The sequence below is a fragment of the Microcaecilia unicolor genome, chromosome 2, assembly GCF_901765095.1.
Source record: "Microcaecilia unicolor chromosome 2, aMicUni1.1, whole genome shotgun sequence".
Lineage (NCBI taxonomy): Eukaryota > Metazoa > Chordata > Amphibia > Gymnophiona > Siphonopidae > Microcaecilia > Microcaecilia unicolor.
Genome location: NC_044032.1, coordinates 420,316,494 through 420,340,826, shown reverse-complemented (window position 1 = coordinate 420,340,826; position 24,333 = coordinate 420,316,494). Strand labels below are relative to the sequence as shown.

General features: G+C 46.9%; 1 protein-coding gene across 2 annotated transcripts in view; it reads right to left on the bottom strand.

The window, feature by feature from the left end:
- Nucleotides 1-2,162: 2,162 nt before the first annotated feature.
- Nucleotides 2,163-24,333, bottom strand: part of METAP1 (methionyl aminopeptidase 1) — a 148,659-nt gene continuing 126,488 nt past the window's right edge. For both annotated transcript variants that reach the window (XM_030190721.1, XM_030190719.1), the window contains exons 9-11: nucleotides 10,899-11,042; nucleotides 7,098-7,163; nucleotides 2,163-5,472 (exon numbers count right to left, since the gene is read on the bottom strand). In XM_030190721.1, coding sequence (XP_030046581.1) covers nucleotides 5,306-5,472; nucleotides 7,098-7,163; nucleotides 10,899-11,042 — 377 coding nt within the window. In that variant the 3' untranslated portion in view covers nucleotides 2,163-5,305. The remainder of the gene's footprint in view (nucleotides 5,473-7,097; nucleotides 7,164-10,898; nucleotides 11,043-24,333) is intronic.

Sequence of the window (24,333 nt, the reverse complement as noted above, 5' to 3'; positions counted from 1 at the left end):
AGCCCTAGAACATCCCCTCTCCAGCCCCACCAGGTATTTAATTTATATTTTTTAAGCTGCAGGGTTAAACATAAGTACATAAGTATTGCCATACTGGGACAGACCAAAGGTCCATCAAGCCCAGCATCCTGTTTCCAACAGTGGTCAATCCAGGTCACAAATACCTGGCAAGACCCCGAAAATGTTCAATACATTTTATGCTGCTTATCCCAGAAATAGCAGTAGATTTTCCCCAAGTCAATTTAATAATAGTCTATGGACCTCTCCTTTAGGAAGCCGTCCAGACCTTTTTTAAACCCCCACTAAGCTAACCGTCTTTACCACATTCTCGGGCAACGAATTCCAGAGTTTAATTACACGTTGAATGAAGAAAAGTTTTCTCTGACTCATATTAAATTTACTGCTTTCTAGCTTCATTGCGTGCCCCCTAGTCCTAGTATTTTTGGAAAGAGTAAACAAACGATTCACGTCTACCCGTTCCACTCCACTCATTATTTTAGACCTCTATCATATCTCCCCTCCGCCGTCTTTTCTCCAAGCTGAAGAGCCCTAGACGCTTCAGCCTTTCCTCATAGGGAAGTCGTCCCATTCCAAAGCAATCTGCTGCCTGAGGCAGGGATGATATACTGCCCCCACCTAGCCACGGTCTGGCATCTTACCCCTTCCCTCATCAACACTCTTCCTCGTGTTTACCATTTTTCTTTTCCACAAGGCGGCAGTGGCAGCGATTCCCGTAGGCTGCCCTGTTGCCTGCATCCTGCCTCTGAGGAAAGAGGAAGTTATGTCAAGAGGCAGTCTGCAGTAGAGATAAGAGGCCGGTGCTGGCAGCCTATAGGAATTGCTGCCACCTGTTGGAAAAGAAAAAAAAAGGCAAATGTGGGAAAGAGGGTTGAGGAGGGAAGGGGAGAGATGTCGCTCCATAGAGAATACCACCTGAGGCCCCTGCCTCAGTTGGCCTAATGGTAGAGCTGCCACTAGGTTTACATTTATATATGAGGAGGTTCTACCCTTCTTATAAGTAGTTTCAACTATAAGTGCATACACGCAAGGGGACAAAACCAAAACCAGTGCAGCATGTCCGTGATGTGAACATATCTAGTAACTGTTGGGAGAAAAACTATGCAAGAACTGTTGCCTAGCAGAGCATATCGACCTATGAACGCCTTCCGGCTCTCCCCATGCCTCACCAATAAAATCCAGATAGTTATCGTTCACCTCCTGTGTCTTTATGTCAGGATCAGACATATGTGAAAAATGAGTGTTCATCCTTTTATGCAACTTAACTACTGAAGCTATATAAAATTGGCAGTTGACAAGTGAATGGGCAAAGGAGACAGGGAGTGACACATTGACACTGAAAACAGGACAGTATCATGTCCAGTTAAGATGGACTACACCTTGGCCTGGATCAGCTATAGATGACATTTCCCAAATATTAGAAACCCTAGGTCTTTTAGGGAGATGTTTTTCTATAAACTGTTTGCTGCTTTGTGTTGGACAGTGGAATTTGAACATTTTAGAAGCGCTAACAATTCAAGGTACTGTGAGATGCTTGTTTATAAGGACAGGTGAGTGATAACCAACATCAGAACAGAATATTCTGCCTACTCCATATATAGATTGCTTTGTCATGAAATGAAAACCAATTCCTTGTAGACTTCAATGCATGTTAATTAATCAGTCTAAGAATTATCTAAAGAATCAGCTTCTCAGATTATACGGTCTAAAAGAATATGGGAAATTTTAAGTCATCTCTGCCTATTTATAAGTCATTTATAGCCTGTCCATCTGAAGCTACCAGCAGGTTCCAAGAAAACATGCATAATATCCACATATCACCACAATAAAAGGCATCACAGCCTAGGAGCACAGTTTCCTCCAGGACCACCAATATAGCTACTGGAACTCATCTCTTCAGTGTGTGTGAAACAGTTTCAACAAATCAGGAACATTACAAGACCTGTAGGTTTCAGGCTTGAGGGTATTGTGTTTTTGTTGCATTTGACCTTGCACTCTGAGGTCAGCCAACAGCTAACCCAAAGCCCATGTGTAACCTTCTATGTTCTGCCAACGTCAATTTAGTCTAATAGAACAGTTATTGGTCCTTCACAAAAGGTACCTTTGTATAAAAGGAAAAGAAATGCAACTCTGCAGAAAAGGAATAGTGTTTGACAGGATTTTATTCTGCATTACACGATTTTTGACAATTTTACCTGAAATTGCCTGAGAAAGGGATCTTAGTGGTCCCAAAATCCTGCATCACAAAACATTTGTCAGGCTCAAAAGATATCGGCTCCTACCCATTATTCTGTTGGGTTCAAGTTAGCAGAAATTTTCAGTTTTGTTTAACTTTTTCACAATTCTCCCCCCCCCCCCACCCCCTCTTAATTCCACATCCATCTCACAGCCCTAGTAATACTTTGGCAGTAATCATGTAAAGAAATCAAAACTCTTTCATGTGCTGATCCAGGAGGGTGGATGAAAAGCTATTCTATATGCTAAACCACTTCATTCTGCTTTTCAGAATACACCTCACCAAAAAAAAAAATCTATTCATTTCTGTGGGAATTTATAAAACTTGAAAAGAAAGTTCTTCACAGCCCCACAGAAATTCTGTAGAAATGTACATATTAGTTCTTTATTTATTTATTTTTTTTTACTCTAGAGAAGGGCTGCCCAAATCGCAATAGAAATAATGGAGGGGAATGGAAGTCTATCTCTAGGCTTCACAGCAGAGAAGGCATCTGTACATCTTGGGACCTCTTGCAACTACTCATACCAGAGAGTCAATCACCTCAGGTGTCTTCCACTGGAAAAGAATTACTCATGTTCGCTGCCATATTACTGCTGCTTCCACCATGGTCACCTTACTTTAAATGCTACTGCAAATTATGTCTCTATACCATAACAATGCCAGTTCCCCTTTTTAAAATATTGGTTTAATTATTTTAAAGTCAAGCCCTCCTGTTACACAAGGCAAGAAAGAAAACAAAACCTTGCATGGGAACATGAAAGTTGGAAGTGGCACAAGAAGTTCAAACTCCAATATCCAGACTTTCAAAACTGCACTGATTTGATGTGACACAATGCAGATCAGTCCTCAACATGCACAGTGGCCAGCTGTGTTTAAGATCATCACAAACTATCCAGCTATCTTATTTTAAAATTTCTGGTTCAGCTCTTTAGAGAAATCAATAAAATAATCAAGGTTATTAAAAAGAGAGAGAGAGAAGGCAGGCAGGCAGTCATAACACAAATGTACAGCACCAAGAAGTCCGAGGTTCACAGAGTAGGTGACAGTGCTTGCTTCTTGCCAGGCATTATTCTGGAGAACTCATCCCATCAGTGGGCCAGGACCAAGGGGAAAAGGATGGCAAAGGAATATTTTTTCAGAGAGAGTCAATGAACCAATATTTTTGAAAACTGACACAGAACTGCCTGCACTGGCAAAAGGAAGCAAGTGCCTATTTTTACTGAAGCACTTGCTTATTTTGCCATCACAAGGCAGAGCAAGTGAGCCCAATGTACGCAAGGAGATTCCATTTTTTATTTAGGAAAATCAGGACACTCATGCACACAGTGGGGGAGGGGGGCGGAAATAGCATTGGAGCAAGCTGTTCCTTTTGTGATAGAGGTATGTGCTCACATAAACAGGCACGCTGTGTATTTGGAATTTTAGGCTCTTATATTAGTGGCTAGTAACTGTAGGCCACCAGCGATCATCTTTACCAGTTATAACTTTGAAACTATAATTAGCTAAACACTGAGGAACATGTAGCTGTACTTATGGTTTATGAGACAAGATGGAAATAGAAAAACACAGAATTCTTAGAGATGGGGGAATTAAAATCCAAAATGGACTTAAAGAATCCAGAAGTCATAACAATCCAGGTTCACGTTCTTCTTCTTTCTCAATTTTCTTAAGACAATCAGCATTACTGAAAACACCCTTGGAAAGTTTCAGGGCTTAGAGATGGGCTCCAAAGTTCTGCTGGTCTCTGAGAATCAGATGATTTACTCTTGCCCTCCATCCCCATTGGGATGTTATACTGTAGTCCTCTGTTCCAAAAGGTGGGGAGAAAAAAAGCATTTAAAACAGGAGGAAATTAAATCATTTTACTAGCTACCAAATAAGTTTGGTTCGGGTTGCAGATGCCATCTTTGTAATATGGTACCACTCTGTGAAATTAGGAAATGTTCTTTGTCCAGAGATGGACTAATTCCTCTATTCAAGTCTGTTTCCAGTCAAATGTTTGCTAGAGCTGTTTCTTTACTGCCACTGCCCTCTCGCCCAAAAGCTAACTAATGTTGTCCACAGGAACTATACTTGGCTCAATCAATCTGATTCCATTTCCTGGTTGTATCCCTTGCTAAGCACTTAAAAAGGAGCTGAAAAACCTCTAAATATTGACTGTGCCTTCTGCAGCTGTAATCAGTGGTGTTTGTAATGGCATCTTTCAGAGGGTTCATTGCCAGGCAACTAAAGCTCGGTCACCTAGCAAGAGGCAAAGCAGCAAAAAAAAAAACAAAAACAAAAAAAAAACAACGAAACAAAAAGAACGGAGGACACTCATTCTGTTTAACGCTGTACTGCAATACTGAGGACTGTCAGGCAAGGCAGTGAGAAACGTCTCACAGATCACTCATTGCGACACACACTGGCACTGGCACAGTAGGACTGGATGGGCAGGAATGGGAGAGAGAATAGGGCAAACTGACTGAAGCCCTACATTGCAGGATTAAAGCTTTGTTGTTGGAATAAACAAAAAAGAAAAAACAAGGACAGGCTAAGCCTGCTGGCACAGCACTTATACAGCAGGCATCGACAGACATCGCCCCTGGATAGGAAAAAAAAAAAAAAAGATTTAAAAATCACTGCACACCAAGTAAAGGCACAGAGTGGAAGAGAAGGAAGGGCAGGAAAAAGCAGGTGTTCCAAGCAGGAACACATGGCCTGCTGGTACTGACCAAGAGACCAAATGCTACCGGTATCGGGAGGGAGAACATGCCTAGCAGGGCAACTGGGTGTAAAGGGCACCAGGGAAAGTGCAAGACACATTGGAGGGAGGGGCGAACACAATTTAAAACAAGAAACCCACAACGAAAAGCTTCTTTTCAGAACTTGGCAAAGTTCAATATAGTGCATAGGTCAAATGATGTTCCTCTATTATTTACAGTCAATGAAGAACAAAACAAAATCCCTCTTGTCAAGAGAAGGTGTAGTACAGGAACAAAAACCAAAAAGAACACCATTTCTGACCCACCATGTGGGCAAGCGCAAGGAATGGGAAGGGGCGAAGAGGAACTAAAACTGAGACATGAAGTGAGGGCGTCCACCACTGTCCAGCCGCCGGGTGAGGATCTCGCAGCCCGTGTCTGTGACTAGAAGTGTGTGCTCAAACTGTGCAGAACGCTTCCCATCTCTTGTCACTGCAGTCCAGCCATCTGGCCAGGTCTCATCTTGCCACCCACCTGCATTAAAACAAAAACGAGTAGTACACAGACCCTTATACACTCACTCTCTCTCACTGGATTCTCTGTAGCTTGAGACACACATTTGCTAGACAAAATCATCCACTGTTGATGTGACATATAAGCACTGGAAGGTCCCTTCTTCAGGTATCAGGACCAACAGGAACCCTGTGGAATGCGGCACATGCAAGCACACAGATACAAGAGCGCACTCAGCTAAACATGTATGCTGGGGTCTCTGCATGCTAACCAACCATCAAAACAAATCCCCCCCCATTTATATTGTTCATATTCATTGATCTGCTTGTCTACACATGTGCGCATACAGGGCGTCAGAAGATTCTAGCACTCCTGAAATGGGTTTTACATGTGAGTCAGGCTGGTATAAGGACTCCCATTTTCTGACTGCATTTTTAGATTTTATTACAACTATTCATGATTGATGTTATGTCATGCATGGAGTGTGTCATTTGTTTTGTATATTTTACTGTATTTACTACCACACTCATTGCATAGAACAAATAAATTTAAATAAATGAAATGGAAACTAAAACTAAAGCATAACATTAAATTTCCTTTAGTCTATTTTTGGCCCACTATTTATTAATATGTAAGTAAACATCTTACTTTAACAGGCGTGCCCCCCCCCCTCAAGGGTGAGTGCAAGACTTTTTTTTTTAATTTAAAATAAGTCAATCTACCTATTAGCCCATCAACAAGTAGAATACCAGTAAAACTATCTCCCGGGGGCCTCTGGCAAACAATGCTGAATACCTTTCACATTCTACATTCAGGAAACATTCTGAAATGGAGGACTGCAGCAAGTTTCCACATTCTAATCGCTGCACCAAGCTTCAACTACAGCGTCACAGTCCCAGAATCACTAGAAAGAATGGGAAACGAGCAAGGAAAGTTTGGCCATCGTGCTGTGTGAAATGCTTCTCATGACCATGAAGACCTCTGCATCTAAGATTTAGGGAGAAGGTTTTCAAAGGCAATTATGTGATTAGGATAAGTGCCGCTGAGAGGGATATTCAGCAGCACTAACTGGACAGTGTCGCTGAATACTTCCTCTGACCTCCTCGGCACACTCCAGACAGTGCCAGAGTGGGCTGTGGGCAGAGCCTAGGTGGAGTCAGAAGTTATCTGGTTAGTGCCCATAACCTGATCAAGTTAGGACAGCAAAAAGTGTCACAGTACTTCCAGGTCAGCACTGAAACTGAATGTTCAGTGACAGCCAGTATCCAGGTACTAGTGCTGGAATCCAGTTTAATTTTAACAGAGGTGGCCAGCGTTTTGCTTAAACACTGACTGCCTATGCTTAAATATCAGGGGGTAACCATCCAACCCCCATCTCCCCCCCCCCCCCTCCTCCAAGGTATGAGGAAAAACAGATCAGATAAATGAAGAGAGGGGGAGTATATTTATACTGCAGAGGCAGTAGCCCAGGATCCCAAGCTTTAAGGGTACCCCCCACCCCCGCTCCTATACTAGTCTTGGGCCCAGTGCAGCACAACAACCTTAAAAGCCAATGAAAATAATTCAGGCATCTGATCTGGGTCAATGTTAGTGAGGAATACTCACAGAAAGCACAGTATCTCCCCACAATGGGCTCTGTTGCTTACCTTCACAAATCATTGGTTCAATGGTAAACACGTGACCTGACTTTATGACTCCAACAGCTTTATTTTCTGAAACAGAAAAAGCAAATGAGCTCCTGGAGATTCGAGTGGAATAAAGTAGAAGAGATGTCTGGAGGAGACAGGAGACGCTGCAATGTGATTACATTTTTTTTAATCACAATTAACGATTAATGCATTACTCACAGAGTTAACTGCAATTAAAATGCAGCCCTACAATACAAATAAAACAAAACAAATTAAATATTATACCTTTTTTATTGGACTAACTTAATATATTTTTTGATTTTCATGGAATGTTGCTACTAACTGGATTTCTGCCAGGTACTTGTGACCTGGATTGGCCACTGTTGGAAACAGGATACTGGGCTAGACGGACCACTGGTCTGACCCATTATGGTTATTATGTTCTTTCAAAGGCGATACCTTCTTCTTCAGATCAGAAAATGAATATAATTAAAATTCCTTAATGGAATTCCTGACTCCCCTGCCCCCCAAAGCCCCTGGCACCTTTCTTTGTATCTGATTAGCTTCAGGTCAATGGTCTGTAAGCCTTTATTCTGAGTTTATAAGGAGGACACCACACAGGAGTTTCTTCAAACAAACTAATAGTATGGAAGTATGAAGATAATGTTGTATGGGCATTAGGGAGAGGTATGGAAGATTAAACAAATATTTAGTGGTACAAGTAAGGGCATACAGTCATTTTATGCTTGCAAATGATCTACGGTGTATAATTCTATTATAAGTGCCATTTCATATTTTTTACAAGTGCTGTATTGTTTATAAATTTGTGAGGGTTGTATGGTTCCTTGCAGTACTACGTTTTTGCTAGATGAAAAGAATTATTTTAGAAACCGTATTCAGGACTTACGTGTGGAAATACTGCAACTTACTCATGAATAAAAACCTGTATGTGCCATATGCAATAAAAAGTGCTCATTTTGGCCATGACTTTACAGAAGGCATTAAGGGAGTCATTCTCCTTAATCCAAAGAAGTCCAAAATGAAATCATGTTAAAATTGCAGCCTCATTATTGAATCCACCGCACTTACACATGCAGGTTTTCAAAATGGGGCAGCTACAAGTGAAGATGTTGATACTTTACGCCCGGAGGCTGCCAGGTCTTTGCCACAAATGTTTTCAACATGTATAGCTATAAAATGGCTGCTCCCACAGCACCTAGTGGTACACATGCACTCTTGCAGCTATTTTAGAAAACACTATCCACCAGCACCACCAGAACTGAGCACATCCCCACCTGATGTTTCAATTCTGATCTCTACATTCTTTTTAAAATGGGGCTTTAAATCTACACCTTGTTTCTTGATCCCTATCTCTACCTATGCAAGTGGACTAACACGGCAACAGCAATGCTTTTAAACTAAATACAGTAGGAAATCTTTTAAACCAGTGGTTCCCAAATCTGGTCCTGGAAGCACCCCAGCCAGTCAGTTTTTTTTTTTTTTTTAATATCCACCATGAATATTCATGAGAGAGATTTTATTTCCCATTGCACCAGCACCAATGTTGATGGTTTAGAATAAAAGTGACTGTTTTAAGAACCCGTCTCCTTGGACATCTTTTTTTTGTAGCTCACTTTTTTTTGTTTGTCAGAATTCAACAGGACTCTGTGCTAAAACCTGCACTTCAGACCGTCAAGGGAGGACGGTTGCCCTCTCTAACCTCCTGGTCAGCCTATCGGGAACATATTTCGGCCACTCTGGCCTGCCTCAGGAGTCCCTGTATATTATTTCCATGGTGCTTTCTGGAAGAAGAAACGATCTTCAAAAAGTGTGCAGCAGAATGAAGCTGTGAATCAAAAATCTCCTTGACTTGAAGGTGCGTCGTCACAACAAGATGCTGCTCGTCTAACTAACTGCATGAGTGGGCAGTTCCTTGATGGTTTTAAACAAGAGATGAGGGCATTGGTAAGGGGACAATGAATTCTCTTGGCATGCTCTATCAGAGCATTATAGACACTCTCTTAGATTAATAAATCTTATTAAAAGCAATGACCAAACTGTAAGCCACCACAGACTATAATATGGAAAAATCAGCAATGACTGCTGGAAGACCAGACAAACTAGTGTGAGTGCCAAAAAATTACTGCAACAGCATGATACTTTTCTAGGAATTTATTATTGATTGAGTATAAGCTATGAGAAACACTGATTTGAGAATTTTGCAAATCATTAAGCTAGCAGATGTTTCCTACAATTTTTTTCCATAAAATTCCTGTTTTACAATTTGTGAAAAACAATTTACAAAACTTGTCTTCCTTGGCTCTTCCTTTTTCTTCTCTTCTTTGTATCGATTTATTTGTATTCCTTCTAAACTATTAATTTTAAATATTGTAAACCACTTTGCTGGCTGCCCAAGTACCAGTATATCAAATTCCAATAAACCTGAAACTAGAAACACTCCAATAGTATAATTCCTGGACAAAAGAGGACAAGGATGGCCTCTTTGGAAGACCTATGTTAAACAAGGACAGCACTGTCAGCCCTCTGGTAGACCTTGGCTTGTGGTTTAGCCAAATAGCTGGCTCCTTTTGATTCGGCAGGCTATATAAAAGGTCCAAAAAGTATAATTCATTTGCGTTAGAAACTGTAAGCATCTCTCATGCATCTTACTAAACGAACCTTTTCCGGAGATGGAAAGATGGTAGAACGAGAGGACATGAAATGAGATTGAAGGGGGGCAGACTCAAGAAAAATGTCAGGAAGTATTTTTTCATGGAGAGAGTAGTGGATGCTTGGAATGCCCTCCAGCGGGAGGTGGTGGAAATGAAAACAGTAACGGAATTCAAACATGCGTGGGATAAGCATAAAGGAATCCTGTGCCAAAGGAATGGATCCTCAGGAGCTCAGTCAAGATCGAGAGGCGGGGCTGGTGGTAGGGAGGCGAGGATAGTGTTGGGAAGACTTATACGGTCTGTGCCAGAGCCAGTAGTGGGAAGCGGGACTGGTGGCTGGGAGGCGGGGATAGTGCTGGGCAGACTTGTACGGTCTGTGCCAGAGCCAGTGATTGGGAGGCAGGGCAGACTTATACGGTCTGTGCCCTGAAGAGCACAGGTACAAATCAAAGTAGGGTATACACAAAAAGTAGCACATATGAGTTATCTTGTCGGGCAGACTGGATGGACCGTGCAGGTCTTTTTCTGCCGTCATCTACTATGTTACTATTATATTTTCAAACTGACTGACATTTTGAAATGTCACTTTTTTATCTGTTTTTACAGATAAACTTCAAGTCCTATAAAAGGATGAAATATCCTTTCTGTATTTTCATTTGATAACAGCAGGACCATATCCCATGGCATTTTTCCGCTAGTCTCTGGAGGTTGAGATATATTTAGTCCTTCTTTAGAACCAAAAGTTAGTTTGTTTGGTTTTTTTTTTTTTTTTGGGGGGGGGGGGGTTAAATAAGGATCCCAGTCTATGTCAGAAATTGATTCACAACAAATGTGGTTCTGCCTATTTCTGTGTGTCTCTCAAGTAATGAGCAACCTCCTGAAGAAGAAAACATTCCTCCTCTCCCCAAAAGAGGTAGCTGAATGGGACATTCTGTAAAATATACTGCTGTAAAGTGCAGGAAAGCCCAGTTCAGATACTGTACATCATACTGGACCAATCACATCACAGTAACTGCAAGGTTTGAAACACGTGGCAAGTACAATTCTCCTTATTCACAAGTGGCCGGATCAAATTCTCTCTCTATAGGTACAACAGGCAATCATTTTACACAGACAAATGGAAAACAGATCTCTAGACAGTACTCACTGGCATAATGAGGCACGTTGGGGGCAGTGTGAAAAAGTTTGTGGATCCCATGTCCGCAGTAGCTTCTGACTACTGAAAAGCCATTAGCCTGGGCGTGTCTCTGAATGATGTTCCCCAACTCTCGATATCGGACTCCGGGTTTCACTGGAAAGGGAACACAGACAGACACACGCTTAGTGTCAAAGTCATCTTTTGGAGGGGAGGGGACGGGGGAGAGAAAAACACCGATCAACATTTTTTGTGTTTTAATCACCCAATCTAACTAATGAAATAAGACTGGGTTAATCCTGTTTTTTCCAGCAGAGCTGCTTCTTAACTATGGGGTGATGCGAGCAATCCATCAGTGTGTGAAAATGTTGATATATCACATTTTTACCACATTGATGAACTAATGAAAATCAACTTCACCCTCAGACCTCTTCCTTCAATCTGTTACAGTTTTGCCCTTGTCAGGTAAAATTTGCGATTGCGCTTCTAAATCTGAGATATGTCTGTTTTGCAACACAGCTGCGATTTGCAGTAACCAGAAACTTATTACCCTTCATCAGTCTCTTCAGGTCCAGTTTTCAAAGTAATTTACTTGGGTTCGAAGAATATTACCAGCATAAAATCATCTGTCTGAAACAGGCTCTCCCTTGATATTGCAAAATATATTTACGCTTAAGATGGGGAAGGATAAACACAGACTGTGGCTGCCCCATCTTTTTTTTTTTTTTTTTTTAACTTGTTTCAGTCCACAGCAGCATTACTCTTTCTTTTTGCACTGGATTATGTACACTACATTCAGAGAAGCATGAACGTGAACTTTGCTTTGGAACGTCTTCCCCACAAAAAAAAGCTGTAGGTTCTTGCGATATGTACTGGCAGAGGCTGCACAGTGGTAACATGTTACAGGATCCTATACCCATCCCCCCCCCCCCCCCCCCCCCCAAAAAAAAAAAAAGAAAAAGTGAAAAATCAAAAATTAAAGGGCAAGAAGAAATTCTAACATAAAACACATTACAGAGAAGAACAGAATGACAACTCAGGTGAACATTTTTCAAATAAAGACCACTCCATTAATCACCTCACACCTAGGAAACTTTAATCTTTAGGAGTGCAGAAGAAAGCAAAACATTTGAAATTAAGACAAATCACACACAAACACAAAGATTTACAGACATTGACTCTCTCACCTATCATCAGATATAGGACTTTTGATCTGTAAAGTTTCACTGTTAATTAGGGCTGCATTTTGATTAATATTTTTAACTGGGCGATTAAAGGTAGGGCACAGCCAGCAGTCCATTGGAGGGGAACGGGGAGGGGCAGGCATTTTCTCTCCCCCGCCACATTAACTATTATACCTTTGCTGGTGGGAATGCCGAAGCCCCGCAGTAGAAGAAATCCAGTGCCAAAGCTGCCCCCTTCCTCCTTGTACTGCCTCAGAAGCAAGGAAGTCAGTGGGGTTCCTCCAGCTGCCCATGTTGGCACTCCCTGAGCATGCTCAGTTCATGGAGCATGCCACTGGCTTCCTTGCTCCTAAGGCAGCAAGAGGAGGAAGGGGGGTGACTCAGGCAGATTTGTTTGGATTGCAGGACTTCAGCATTTGGAGGAGGCCTGGGCCCAAAGTGGGGGTGCCCAGGTGTCCAAGGCCCTGACCCCCCCCCTCCCCCACTGTGCTGCTGATCCAAAGCTCGATATCCTTCCCTTCTCCTGCCTCCAGATCCAACTCTCTCTCCCTCCAGATCAATTATCCATCTTTCTCTTCCCTCTCTCCAAATCCCCCCTCCCCCCCAGAGTCCAACATCTCTCTTCTTCCTTCCCTCCACCCCAGGTCCACTCTCTTTCTCTCCTTACTCCATCTGAGCCCAACATATCTCCCCTCACTTCCCTCCTTTTCTCCCTCCCTCAGTTTGGCATCTCTCTGTATTTCTCCCCCCCCCCCCCCCACAACGCACAGTCTTGCATCTCTTCCTCCCCTTTTGGCCCTGCCCGAGGTTCTCTCTCAATTCCCTCCCCCTCACTCCCCCCCCCAACCCCCACAAGGTGCCCGTGGTTCAATCTCAATTCCGCCTTCCCCAACGGTGCAGCGGTTATCTCAATTCCCTCCCCCTCCACTCCCTGATCACAGGCCTCACACAGGTATACCTTTTTAAGCAGCAAGTCTTTAGCCATGCAGGATAGCAGCAGCTGTATGCAAAAGCTGCCTGCGGCCTGCACCAGGCCTTCCCTTTGATCCAGCCCGACCCTTCTGAGAACATGAAGTTGCATCAGAAGGGGTGGGCAGGATCAGAGGGAAACAACTGGCGCAGGCTGCAGGCAGCCTTTGCTTACAGCTGCCGCTGGCCTGCAGGGCCGAAGACTTGCTGTTTAAAAAAAGTACACCAGGTAGGGGTGCTATTCTGGACCATGACCATGGATGAGGTGGGGGTGGAGGGTGAATGAGGAAGGCAGAAGGTGGGCAGCACACAATTATTAATCTTGATTAATAATTAACACAATTAACGTGGAACCCTATTGTTAATTTCTCTTTCCCCTCCTTGCTTCTCTTTACTGAGCAGACCACCTCATGCCTAGCTAACTCTGTACTATTTTAAACCCAGTGTAATTGTGCTGTTTCCTCACTGATCTGATGAAGAGGACTTGATTCTTGAATGCTAGTCACAGCAACGTATTGAGTTAGTATCACAACTTATTTGGTGTCCTTGATTTCTGCATATTCAAGTGAATAATGGCAACCACAAAACTGTGCTCAAATAATAAAACCTTAGACAAGCAGAATCGCTGCTCACAATACTCCAGAGTGAACTGCTATGCAACCTAGAGGAGGAACGGGTGCTCCTGACAAGAAAAAATTTTTAAAAGTTCTTTTGCGATGTAGCAGAGAAGAGAGTTCTGTGTGCTAAAAGAGATGAAAACCACCACCTGTCTATATTAATAAATCCCACCTTGAACGTTCTGAAGCTCACTCCAAGGCAGAGAAGCTCACTCCAAGGCAGAGAAGCACAAAAATCCTGTAGTCTTCATAGGCTAGGACCAGTCACCCTCACTCATAGACCCGCCCTCAGCCACGCCCCATCTGTACATAAAACGCTACCTCAACATTCTGAAGACAACCTGCTGAAGCCATCTGCAAAATCCCTAAACAGTTCGTAAGTTCATGGTGGTGAAGCCATCCAACTCACCATGTCTCTCTGCCCCGCCCTCGAGGGCGGAACTCAGAGAGTAAAGGGATCCATAAAGGCACCCCTACCAACTGGCAACCCCCTCCAACAAACAACAACCCAGGCAGGGGGAGTGTTTCCATACTCCTCCCCCCTGCCTAGGAATCGCTACAGACTGCTGGCAAACTCCCCAACCACACGACCACAAAAGCCACCCGCAACCCCCCCCACACACACACAAACACACACACACACACATACACAAAAACACACACGCAAGCACACACACACACACGCAAACACACACAAACACACACACACGCAAACACACACACACAAAAGCACACACAAACACACACACAGAAACACACACACACACACATAAACACAAACACACACATACGCAAACACACACACACACACACATAAGCACACACGCAAACACACACACAGAAACACATAAACACACACACAAACACACACACGCAAACATATAAACACACATACATACAAACACACACACATAAACACACACACACAAACACACAAACACACAAACGCACACACACACACAAATGCAAACATACACACAAACACGCACACACACACACAAATGCAAACATACACACAAACACACACACACACACACACATAAACACACACACACACACACACACACACACACATAAACACACACACACAAACACACACACACACACAAATGCAAACATACACACAAACACACACACACACATAAACACACACACACAAACACACAAACGCACACACACACACAAATGCAAACATACACACAAACACACACACACACACATAAACACACACACACAAACACACAAACGCACACACACACACAAACGCAAACATACACACAAACACACACACACACAAACACACATGCAAACGCATGCACACACAGACAAACAGACAAACACACACAGAAACACACAAAAACATACACACAAACACACACACATGCAAACACACACACACACACACAAACATATAAACACACACACACACATAAACACGCAAACACACACACATAAACACACACACACAAACACACAAATGCACACACACACACACACAAACGCAAACATACACACAAACACACACACGCAAACGCACACACACAAACGCAAACACACACACATAAACACACGCACACGCAAACGCACACACACACAAATACACACACACTCACACAAACACACACACACACAAACACACACACAAACAGCCTCGACGGTGCACCTCTAAGTGCCCCCCGCCACATCGCCACAACAACCCGTGCAACGGGGCATCAGAAAGCACCTACCCCCCTTCCCTCCTCGCCGCATCACCCAACCCCTCCCCTGCCGCTTCACCAAGCCCCTCCCCCCCCCACATCGACCGCCTCGCCACCCGCGACTGCTAATACAAACTCTGTCCGCCGGCGGCTGCTGCTGCTTCTATTCAGTAGCAGCAGCCCGTACATAAAGAAAACAAACAAAAAACAACCTCCTAAAACGCACCTCCATGGAGAAGCATCTCACATTGGCTGACGTCTCTGCAGCCGCTTCTCCTCTCCCCTCAACGTCAGTGCCCCTGCCGGAAGACTCCGGAGAAACGCAGAGACGTCAGAGGGGAGAGGAGGAGCGCATGCTGAGACTTCAGCCAATGTGAGCTGCTTCTCAACAGAGGTGCGTTTTAGGAGGATTTTTTTTTGTTTGTTTTCTTTATGTACGGACTGCTGCTGCTGAATAGCAGAAGCAGCAGCAGCCGGACACAGTTTGTATTAGCGGTTGCGGGTGGCGAGGGGGTTGATGGGGGGGAGGGGCTTGGTGATGTGCCACGGTGGGGGGGGGGGGTCGGGTGATGCGTGAAGGGGGGGACAAGGGGCTTTCTTTGGGTGCTGCACCGGCTGGTGGGGGAAGGGGGGGGTCTCGCTGGACATGGGTGGCTGGAAGGAAGCAGGGGGAGGGGAGGGGATGGTCGCTGCACAGGGGGCAGGGAACAGGGAGATAGGGATGGGGCTCCACACACCACATGGGTGCCTGCAAGGGGGACAGGGGATACAGGACGGACACTGGAGGGCGGGCAGGGGGACAGAAGGGTTGGTGGTCATCAGGGGGGACAGGTGGGTCAATGGACATGGCTGGCCACAGGGGAGGAACAGGGAAAAAGGAGAGGAGTGTCCTCATACATGGGTGGCTGCACAGGAGAGGAGGGTCGCTGGACATGGGTAGCTGCAGGGGGGCAGGGGGACAGAAAGGTCGCTGGACACTGCTGGCTGCAGGGGGGACAGGAGGGATGCTGGGGGGGGGGGGCCTGAGACCACATGAGTGGCTGCAGGGGGAGCAGGGGAGACAGGAAGGACGCAGCAGGGGGAGGAAGAGGGTTGATGGACATGGGTGGCTGCAGGGGGAACACGGGGAGAGGACGGTCACTGCACATGCCTGGCTGCAAGGGGGCAGGGGAGAGGGAGGGGGTGAGGGGGTTCCTCACACCACACACGCAGTCACTCATTCTCTGTCTGCCACATACACTCTCACACTCACTGTCTTTGTCCCTCTCTCTCACACAGTGTCACACAGAAACACAAACACTGTCTCTCACAAACTCTCTCTCTCGCACAAACACATACACTCTGTCTCTCTCTCTCTCTCATATTCTCTCTCTGACACACACGCTCCATCTCTCACACACGCTCTTTCTGAAACATACACTCCAAGGAAAACCTTGCTAGCGCCCGTTTCATTTCTAACAGAAACGGGCCTTTTTTACTAGTAAATACATAAATAAGGTGAAATTAGGCCTTACCTGCTAATTTTCTTTCCTCTAGACCCTCCAGACCGGTCAAGACGCGTGGGTTATGCTCGCCTACCAGCAGAGGGAGACTGAGAACACTAACTTCAACTATGTACATATAACCTGTGCCCATCCCACAGAAGCCAGTATACACTTAGCAAAGCAGAGAAAAAACCCCCTGCAACCTGAACTCTGAACTATAAAACCCCTGTACCTGGAAAACCAATAGTCAACACCAACAGTGTGCTCAGACAGACGGAACGACAAGCGCCCCGCTCTGTCAAATATTATGGGCGAAGAAAACTCTCCGGCCCAACGAAAGAAAAGGAATAGTCATAGCAGAACACGGCTCAAATACTTCTGATACGAACAATATCTCTGAAAATCCATAGCAGAACACTGCTCAAATACTTCTGATACGAACAATATCTCTGAAAATCCATAGGGCGGGCTCTTGACCGGTCTGGAGGGTCTAGAGGAAAGAAAATTAGCAGGTAAGGCCTAATTTCACCTTCCTCAGCGACCCTCCAGACCGGTCAAGACGCGTGGGAAGTACCAAAGCAGTAGAACCTTAAGGGTGGGACCCTCGAAACGCAGAAGACAGTACAGCCGCTCCAAAACATGCATCCTCCTTTGCCTGAACGTCAATCCTATAATGCTTCACAAAGGAATGAATGGAGGACCATGCCGCTGCCTTACAAATATCCTGCGGAGGAACAAAACTACTCTCCGCCCAGGAAGCAGCAACCCCCCGAGTTGAATGCGCCTTAAGTAACGGGGGCACCGCACGCCGCCTCAACAAATAAGCCAAGGCAATAGCCTCCTTCAACCACCTAGCCAGAGTCCCCTTGGAGGCCGCAGCCCCTCTCTTGGGACCTCCAAACAAAACGAACAACCTATCCGAAGCCCGGAATTCTCTCGTTCTGCTCAAATAGGACCGCAAGGCGCGCCGAACATCCAACTTAGCCAACCGACGCTGAGAGGCATCCCCCGAACGATCCCCCAACACCGGTAACGAGATCACCTGATTCACATGGAACGCTGAAACCACCTTAGGAACAAAGGAAGGAACCGTCCTCAAAGTCACTTTCTCTTTCGCAAAGGACAGAAAAGGTTCCCTAAAAGACAAGGCTTGCAACTCTGAAATTCTACGAGCAGAAGCAATGGCCACCAGAAAAACTGTCTTCAAGGTAAGATCCTTACATGTGATGGACGCCAATGGTTCAAACGGAGGCCCCACCAGAGTCTCCAAGACCACATTCAAATCCCAAGGTGGAACCATCGGACGACGGGGCGGCCGAATCAACTTCACTGCCCTCAGGAACCGCCCTACGTCCGGAGAAGCTGCCAAGGAGACTTCTCGAATCTTACCTCTGAAACAAGACAAAGCAGCCACCTGCACCTTCAGGGAAGAAAGGGAGAGCCCCCTATCCAAACCATCCTGCAAAAACTCCAAAACCTCCATCACCGAAGCCCGCAAGGGGACAACATTCCGTTCAAGACACCAACTCTCAAAGATGCGCCACACCCGCACATAAGCCAACGATGTGGACTTCTTACGCGACCGCAACATTGTATCAATGACCCTGGCCGAGAAACCCTTCTTTCTCAATCTGTGCCTTTCAAGAGCCAAGCCGTAAGCAAGAATGGAGAGGGGTCGGCCATCTCGATCGGTCCCTGCACCAGTCTCACCCGAGACCCCAGGGGAAAAGGATCCTGCACTAACAACCGCACCAGATCTCCGTACCATGGCCGACGAGGCCAATTGGGCGCTATCAGAATCACTAAGCCGGGATGACGACCGATCCGCTGCACCACGCGGCCCACCAGCGGCCACGGCGGAAACACATAGAGCAACTGCTGAGTCGGCCACGGCAGAACCAACGCGTCGAGACCCTCGGCTCGAGCATCTCTTCGACGACTGAAGTACCGCGCGACCTGCGCATTGTCGGCCGATGCCATGAGATCCAACACCGGACGACCCCACTGCAACACTATCCGCTCGAACACTGAGTGATGGAGAGCCCACTCTCCGGGATCCAACATGTGTCTGCTCAGATAATCCGCGTCCACATTGTCCACTCCTGCTACGTGACCTGCCGACAGAGCCTGAAGATGAGCCTCTGCCCACCCCAACAGCTCCGCTGCCTCTACAGCTAATCCCGGGCTCTTCGTCCCCCCCTGCCGATTCACATAAGCTACGGCCGTGGCATTGTCGGAAAGAACCCTGACCGCCTTGCCCTCTAGCAGACTCTGGAAGGACCGAAGAGCCAACCGAATTGCTCGAGTCTCCAGGCGATTGATGGACCACGACGCCTCTTCCGACGTCCATCGCCCTTGGGCCACCTGCCCTAGACAATGCGCCCCCCAGCCTAACAGACTCGCATCCATGGTCAGTACCACCCAATTTGGCACCTCTAGCGGCATACCCTTCGCTAGATTCGGAGTGTGAAGCCACCAGCGGAGGCTGCGCCAAACCCTCTCCGGCAGCGCTAACCGCTCCTCCAACTCCTGGGACTGAGGGGACCAACGAGTCAACAACGAGCTCTGCAACTGTCTCATGTGGGCCCTGGCCCAAGGTACTACCTCTATAGCCGCAGCCATCAGACCTAACACCTGAAGATACTCCCGTGCCGCAGGCGCCCTCTGAGCTCGGAGCTGACGTATCTGAAGCTGCAGTTTGGAAATGCGAGGAGCCGTCAAAAACACCCGGCCTCGCTCCGTGTCGAACCGAACTCCCAGATATTCTAGAGACTGTGACGGAACTAGGTGACTCTTGGCCAGATTGACAACCCAACCCAGCGACTGCAAAAAGGTCACCACCCGGGCGGTAGCCTCCTCGCTCTCCGCCTGCGTTTGGCTCGAATCAACCAGTCGTCGAGATACGGATGCACCAAAATGCCCTGCAACCGTAACGCCGCTGCCACGACCACCATCACCTTGGAGAAAGTGCGAGGAGCCGTAGCCAGGGCCGAACGGGAGCGCACAAAACTGAAAGTGACTCCCTAACACCACAAAACGAAGAAAACGCTGGTGCGCCTCCAGAATGGGGATGTGCAAATAAGCTTCTGTCAAATCCAAAGAAGTCAGAAATTCCCCTTCCTGAACTGCTACAATGACCGAGCGCAACGTTTCCATCCGAAGGAAGGAATCTTTAGAGCCGCATTGACCCTCTTGAGGTCTAAAATGGGGCCGAAAAGAATCCTCTTTCTTTGGCACCACGAAGTAAATGGAGTAACAGCCGGTACCTCGTTCTTCTGTCGGAACAGGCACCACAGCGCCTAAATCTACCAGACGCGACAGAGTGTCTCGCACTGCCCTTGCCTTGCGCCTTGAATGACAGGGAGAGACGAGAAAGAAATCGGACAGAGGACCGTTGAACTCCAGCGCGTACCCGTCTCGCACTATCTGCAGCACCCACTGGTCTGACGTGATTTGGACCCACCTCTGGTAAAACAAGCGTAAGCGAGCCCCCACACGAACCAGAGGCTGGACCCCAAAACCATCATTGCGACACACGGGACGTGCTGGCCGCTCCCGAAGAGGCAGCTCGCCCCCCCCGGCGGCCCCCACGAAAGGGCTGGGTTCTCTGAAAATAACGACCCCGGAACCCCCCCGAGGACCCTACCCGGCCGATACCGTCTAGCTTCCTGAAAACGGCCTCGCACCGCAGAGCCCCTAGACGCCTTAGGCCGAAGCTCTGGAAGCCGCGGGATCTTAGTATCACCAAGACCCCTAACCAACTTATCCAACTCGTCTCCAAAAAGCAAGGCGCCCTTAAAGGGAAGCGAAACACAACTTTGCCTTGGACGCGGCATCTGCCAGCCAGCTCCGCAACCACAGGGCCCTTCGAGCCGCCACCGCGAGGGTCATATTCTTCGCCGATGCACGCAACAAATCATAGAGCGCATCTGCCAAGAAGGACGAGCCCATCTCCAACTTTGCCAAATCCTGCACTAAGGCGGCTCTATCAACCTGCGGAGCATCTAGCAGCCGCTCAGCCCAGCGGAAACATGCTCGAGCCACCAGACCTCCACAAACTGAAGCCTGCAAAGCCAGCGCCGATAAATCAAAACTGCGCTTCAGAAATGTTTCCAGTTTCCTGTCCTGAGGGTCCCTCAAGGCAGCCCCTCCATCTACAGGAATTGCAGTAGCCTTAGTCACCACCGTCACTACGGCATCCACAGTAGGAGGCTTTAAAGAATCTCTGTCTTCCTGTGGAAGGGGATAGAGCTTAGCCATGGCCCGTGCCACCTTACACGGCGCCTCCGGCGAGAGCCATTCCTGCGTTACCATCTCTCTAAGATCCGCATTCATAGGAAAAGTCCGAGAGACCCTTCGGATCCCCTTAACCAGCGAGTCCTGCTTTTCAGAGGGAGCTGGATCTACTGCCGGGTCAAATTTGAGCATAGCAGACACCTGCTCAATAAGATCCGCCAATTCCTCCCTGTGAAAAATGCGGACCACCGATGGATCCTCCCCGGGCACTGTTTCTCTCTCTGGGCCGGACAAGGACCCCTCCTCCTCCTCCAGGGGACTAAAGTCACCCTCTGACTCTGGAGGAGAAAAACATTCCAAGTCCTCAGCCCACTCAACATGTGGCCTCTTAGCACTCAAGCCCGCCCCAGACTAGGGGCTCTGTGCGCGACGGTCCCGCCTGCCAGGCCTGAAATAAGGACCAAACAAACTCCGGAGGGAAACCCATCCTTCCCGAAACGTCCCCTCCAGAAAGCACCAGCCACCGGGCTGCCCTGAGGCCCGTCTGACTAAATCCGGAATTCTCGGGCCCGAATCCAAGATGGCGGCGGTTCCCGCCAAAACCGGGATCGCCGCTGAACCGCTAACCGAAGCCCCTGCAACCTCCTGCAAGGCCGGCGCGGGAAGCTCCGCCGCTAATTACCGGCGGAGCGGAGGACTGAGGCTTCGGTTCCCCGCAAAAGCGGCAGGAACCGCAACCGCATCGACCCCCCGACGCGCGCAAGACCGACAACGAAGCGGCTTCGAGGACATCTTCGCGCCAAAAAAACAAACCTCCCAAAAGGTAAAAGAAATGGGAAACTCACCCCAAAGAAGCCACTCACAGCTCACCTCGCAAAGCTGCCCAGCTCCGGCACTCCGGGAGTGCAGCTGCACAGCTCTCCACACCGTCTGGGTCTTTTTTTTTTTTTTTTTTAAACTTTATTGCAGCACAATTTGAGCCCTGCTGCTATAAAATCCCTGGCACTCAAGGCTGCAATATAAAACTGCAGCCGAGGCACAAAGCTGCCCAAACTGGAGAGCTAGCTCGGGGGAGGGACCCGGCCACCCGGGTGTGACACCCCAGGGGGGACAATGGCAGGCCCCACTGGCACCACCAACCCCCAGCACACAGAGTATTCCAGGCACAGGGATGCTCCTCAGGAACGACCAAAGGACCAGCCTAAAACTCTCAATTGATTGACTCCAACCAGACCGGCCAAGCTGCACAGGCTGCCTGTCTACCCTCTGCTGAGACTGAGAAAATACTGGCTTCTGTGGGATGGGCACAGGTTATATGTACATAGTTGAAGTTAGTGTTCTCAGTCTCCCTCTGCTGGTAGGCGAGCATAACCCACGCGTCTTGACCGGTCTGGAGGGTCGCTGAGGAAATAAATCATTTTCCCTACCTAAATCAGCTTCTAGGGAGGAACAGGACATCTCTGTCAGAAACCCAAAACATAAGACAGTAAAGCAGCAAGGAAATCTAATGATGTCCTAGAACAGTGATGGGCAACCTTTTGAGCTTGGTGTGTCAAAATTCGCCAAAAAACCGAGCATAACTCGGGGGTGTGTCACCTTCGAGAAAAAAAACCATAATTTCGCGATATTTATAGTTTAAATAACAAAAATGTATAATTGTAATATATAACTGTATTTAATAAACCAAAACTAATTATTTAACTTACCTGCTTAGTGACTTCTTTGTTCATCTGTCAGTCGGTTTCTTTTGTTGGTCTTGATATTATTTAACTTGTGTGGGGTGCCGTGAACTAAGATAAGTGAGGGGGGAGGGGGAATTCTTTAACTAATCTGAATTTCATTGGCTAAATCTTCAATTGAAGGTTGGTATTTTGTACACTTCAAGCCCAAGCAAGCGCTACTAACTTCATCTGTCAATCTGTTTCTTTTGTTGGTTTTGATATTATTTAACGCTGAGAATAAGGTTTCACAAAGTACGTAGAGGGAAAATTGTGAGTAAAGCCATTGCTATATTTTTCAGGGTGCTAAAAGTGTCTGGTAATCGGATCCAGGCACTCCAAATTTCCTGGTAACTCAGATATTCTCTTAATAATTGCATCTTTATTCTGCATATCGTGAAATAGAACTGGTGCACATCTTAGGAGAGTTTCTTTAATAAATTCTCCCTCACTGAGTGCTTTTCCATGCTGAGCTATGGAGTGAGCAATGCTCAAACTTGCAGATGTTAAATTTGTAGAACCTTTTACAAATTTAAGGATGGACTTAGATTGGCTCTTATAAAAGTGTAGCTGCCTGGAATGTATTCCTTCCTTTCATCCTCACTTTTTTCAAGAGCTGGGAATGATTAGTTTCAAAATGTCTATTTATATTCCACGTTCTGCTTACTACCGTTTCAGTACATAGAATGCAAAATGATCTGCCATTTTTTTCTATAATGCCATACATCTCGGTCCATGTCTCTTGAAAGGGTCGGCTACTGCTACTACCACTTCCTTTACTTAACCTTGGTTTTTTATTTTTTGGGTTCTCCATCAGGGGGGCAGAGACAGAAGATAGAATTATAGATAGCCTGTTAGCCCTACAGGCAATTAGGGGTTAACTAGCCTAACTGACCACCTTATGTAAATTAAGATGGCTGCTGCTATTTCCAATGGCGGGAAACGGCACCCATAGCACATGCCCTCGCCTCTCCCAGCCTCCCCCTCACCTATCTCAGTAATGATGGTCAATTACAATCCACGACACCCCAGAAACAGTAGATTGGATGATGGTTGCTGGTAATGGTGATCACAAGGGCCCTCAGAGATGCGTCCCTCACGGCATTCCGCTGCTCTCTGCTCCGCGGCCGGAAGTGAGGTCAAAGATCCCCCTAACGGCCGTGCAGGAGCGGGGCAGAGGGAGCAGCAGGGAGGGAACAAGCGGAGGACTCGGAGGGAGCCATAGGAGCGCACACGGCACCCCCCCATCGGGTAAAACATGCACCGGGGGGGGGGGGGGGTAGGTCGCGCTGCACCTGGGGGGGGCGCATCGGCGATCCGCCCCGGGTGTCAGCAAGGAACTCCGCTGCTTCTCTGTATGCGGCCACATGCGGCCGCGTGTCACTGAAAATGGCTACGCGTGTCAGTACTGACACGCGTGTCATAGGTTCGCCATCAGGGTCCTAGAATATCCTTTTCCCCACATAGTTTAAAATTTGAACTTTCTACCACAGCCTACATAATTAACAGATAGCCTCAAAAAAGGCACAGCAGGGCCTAGCT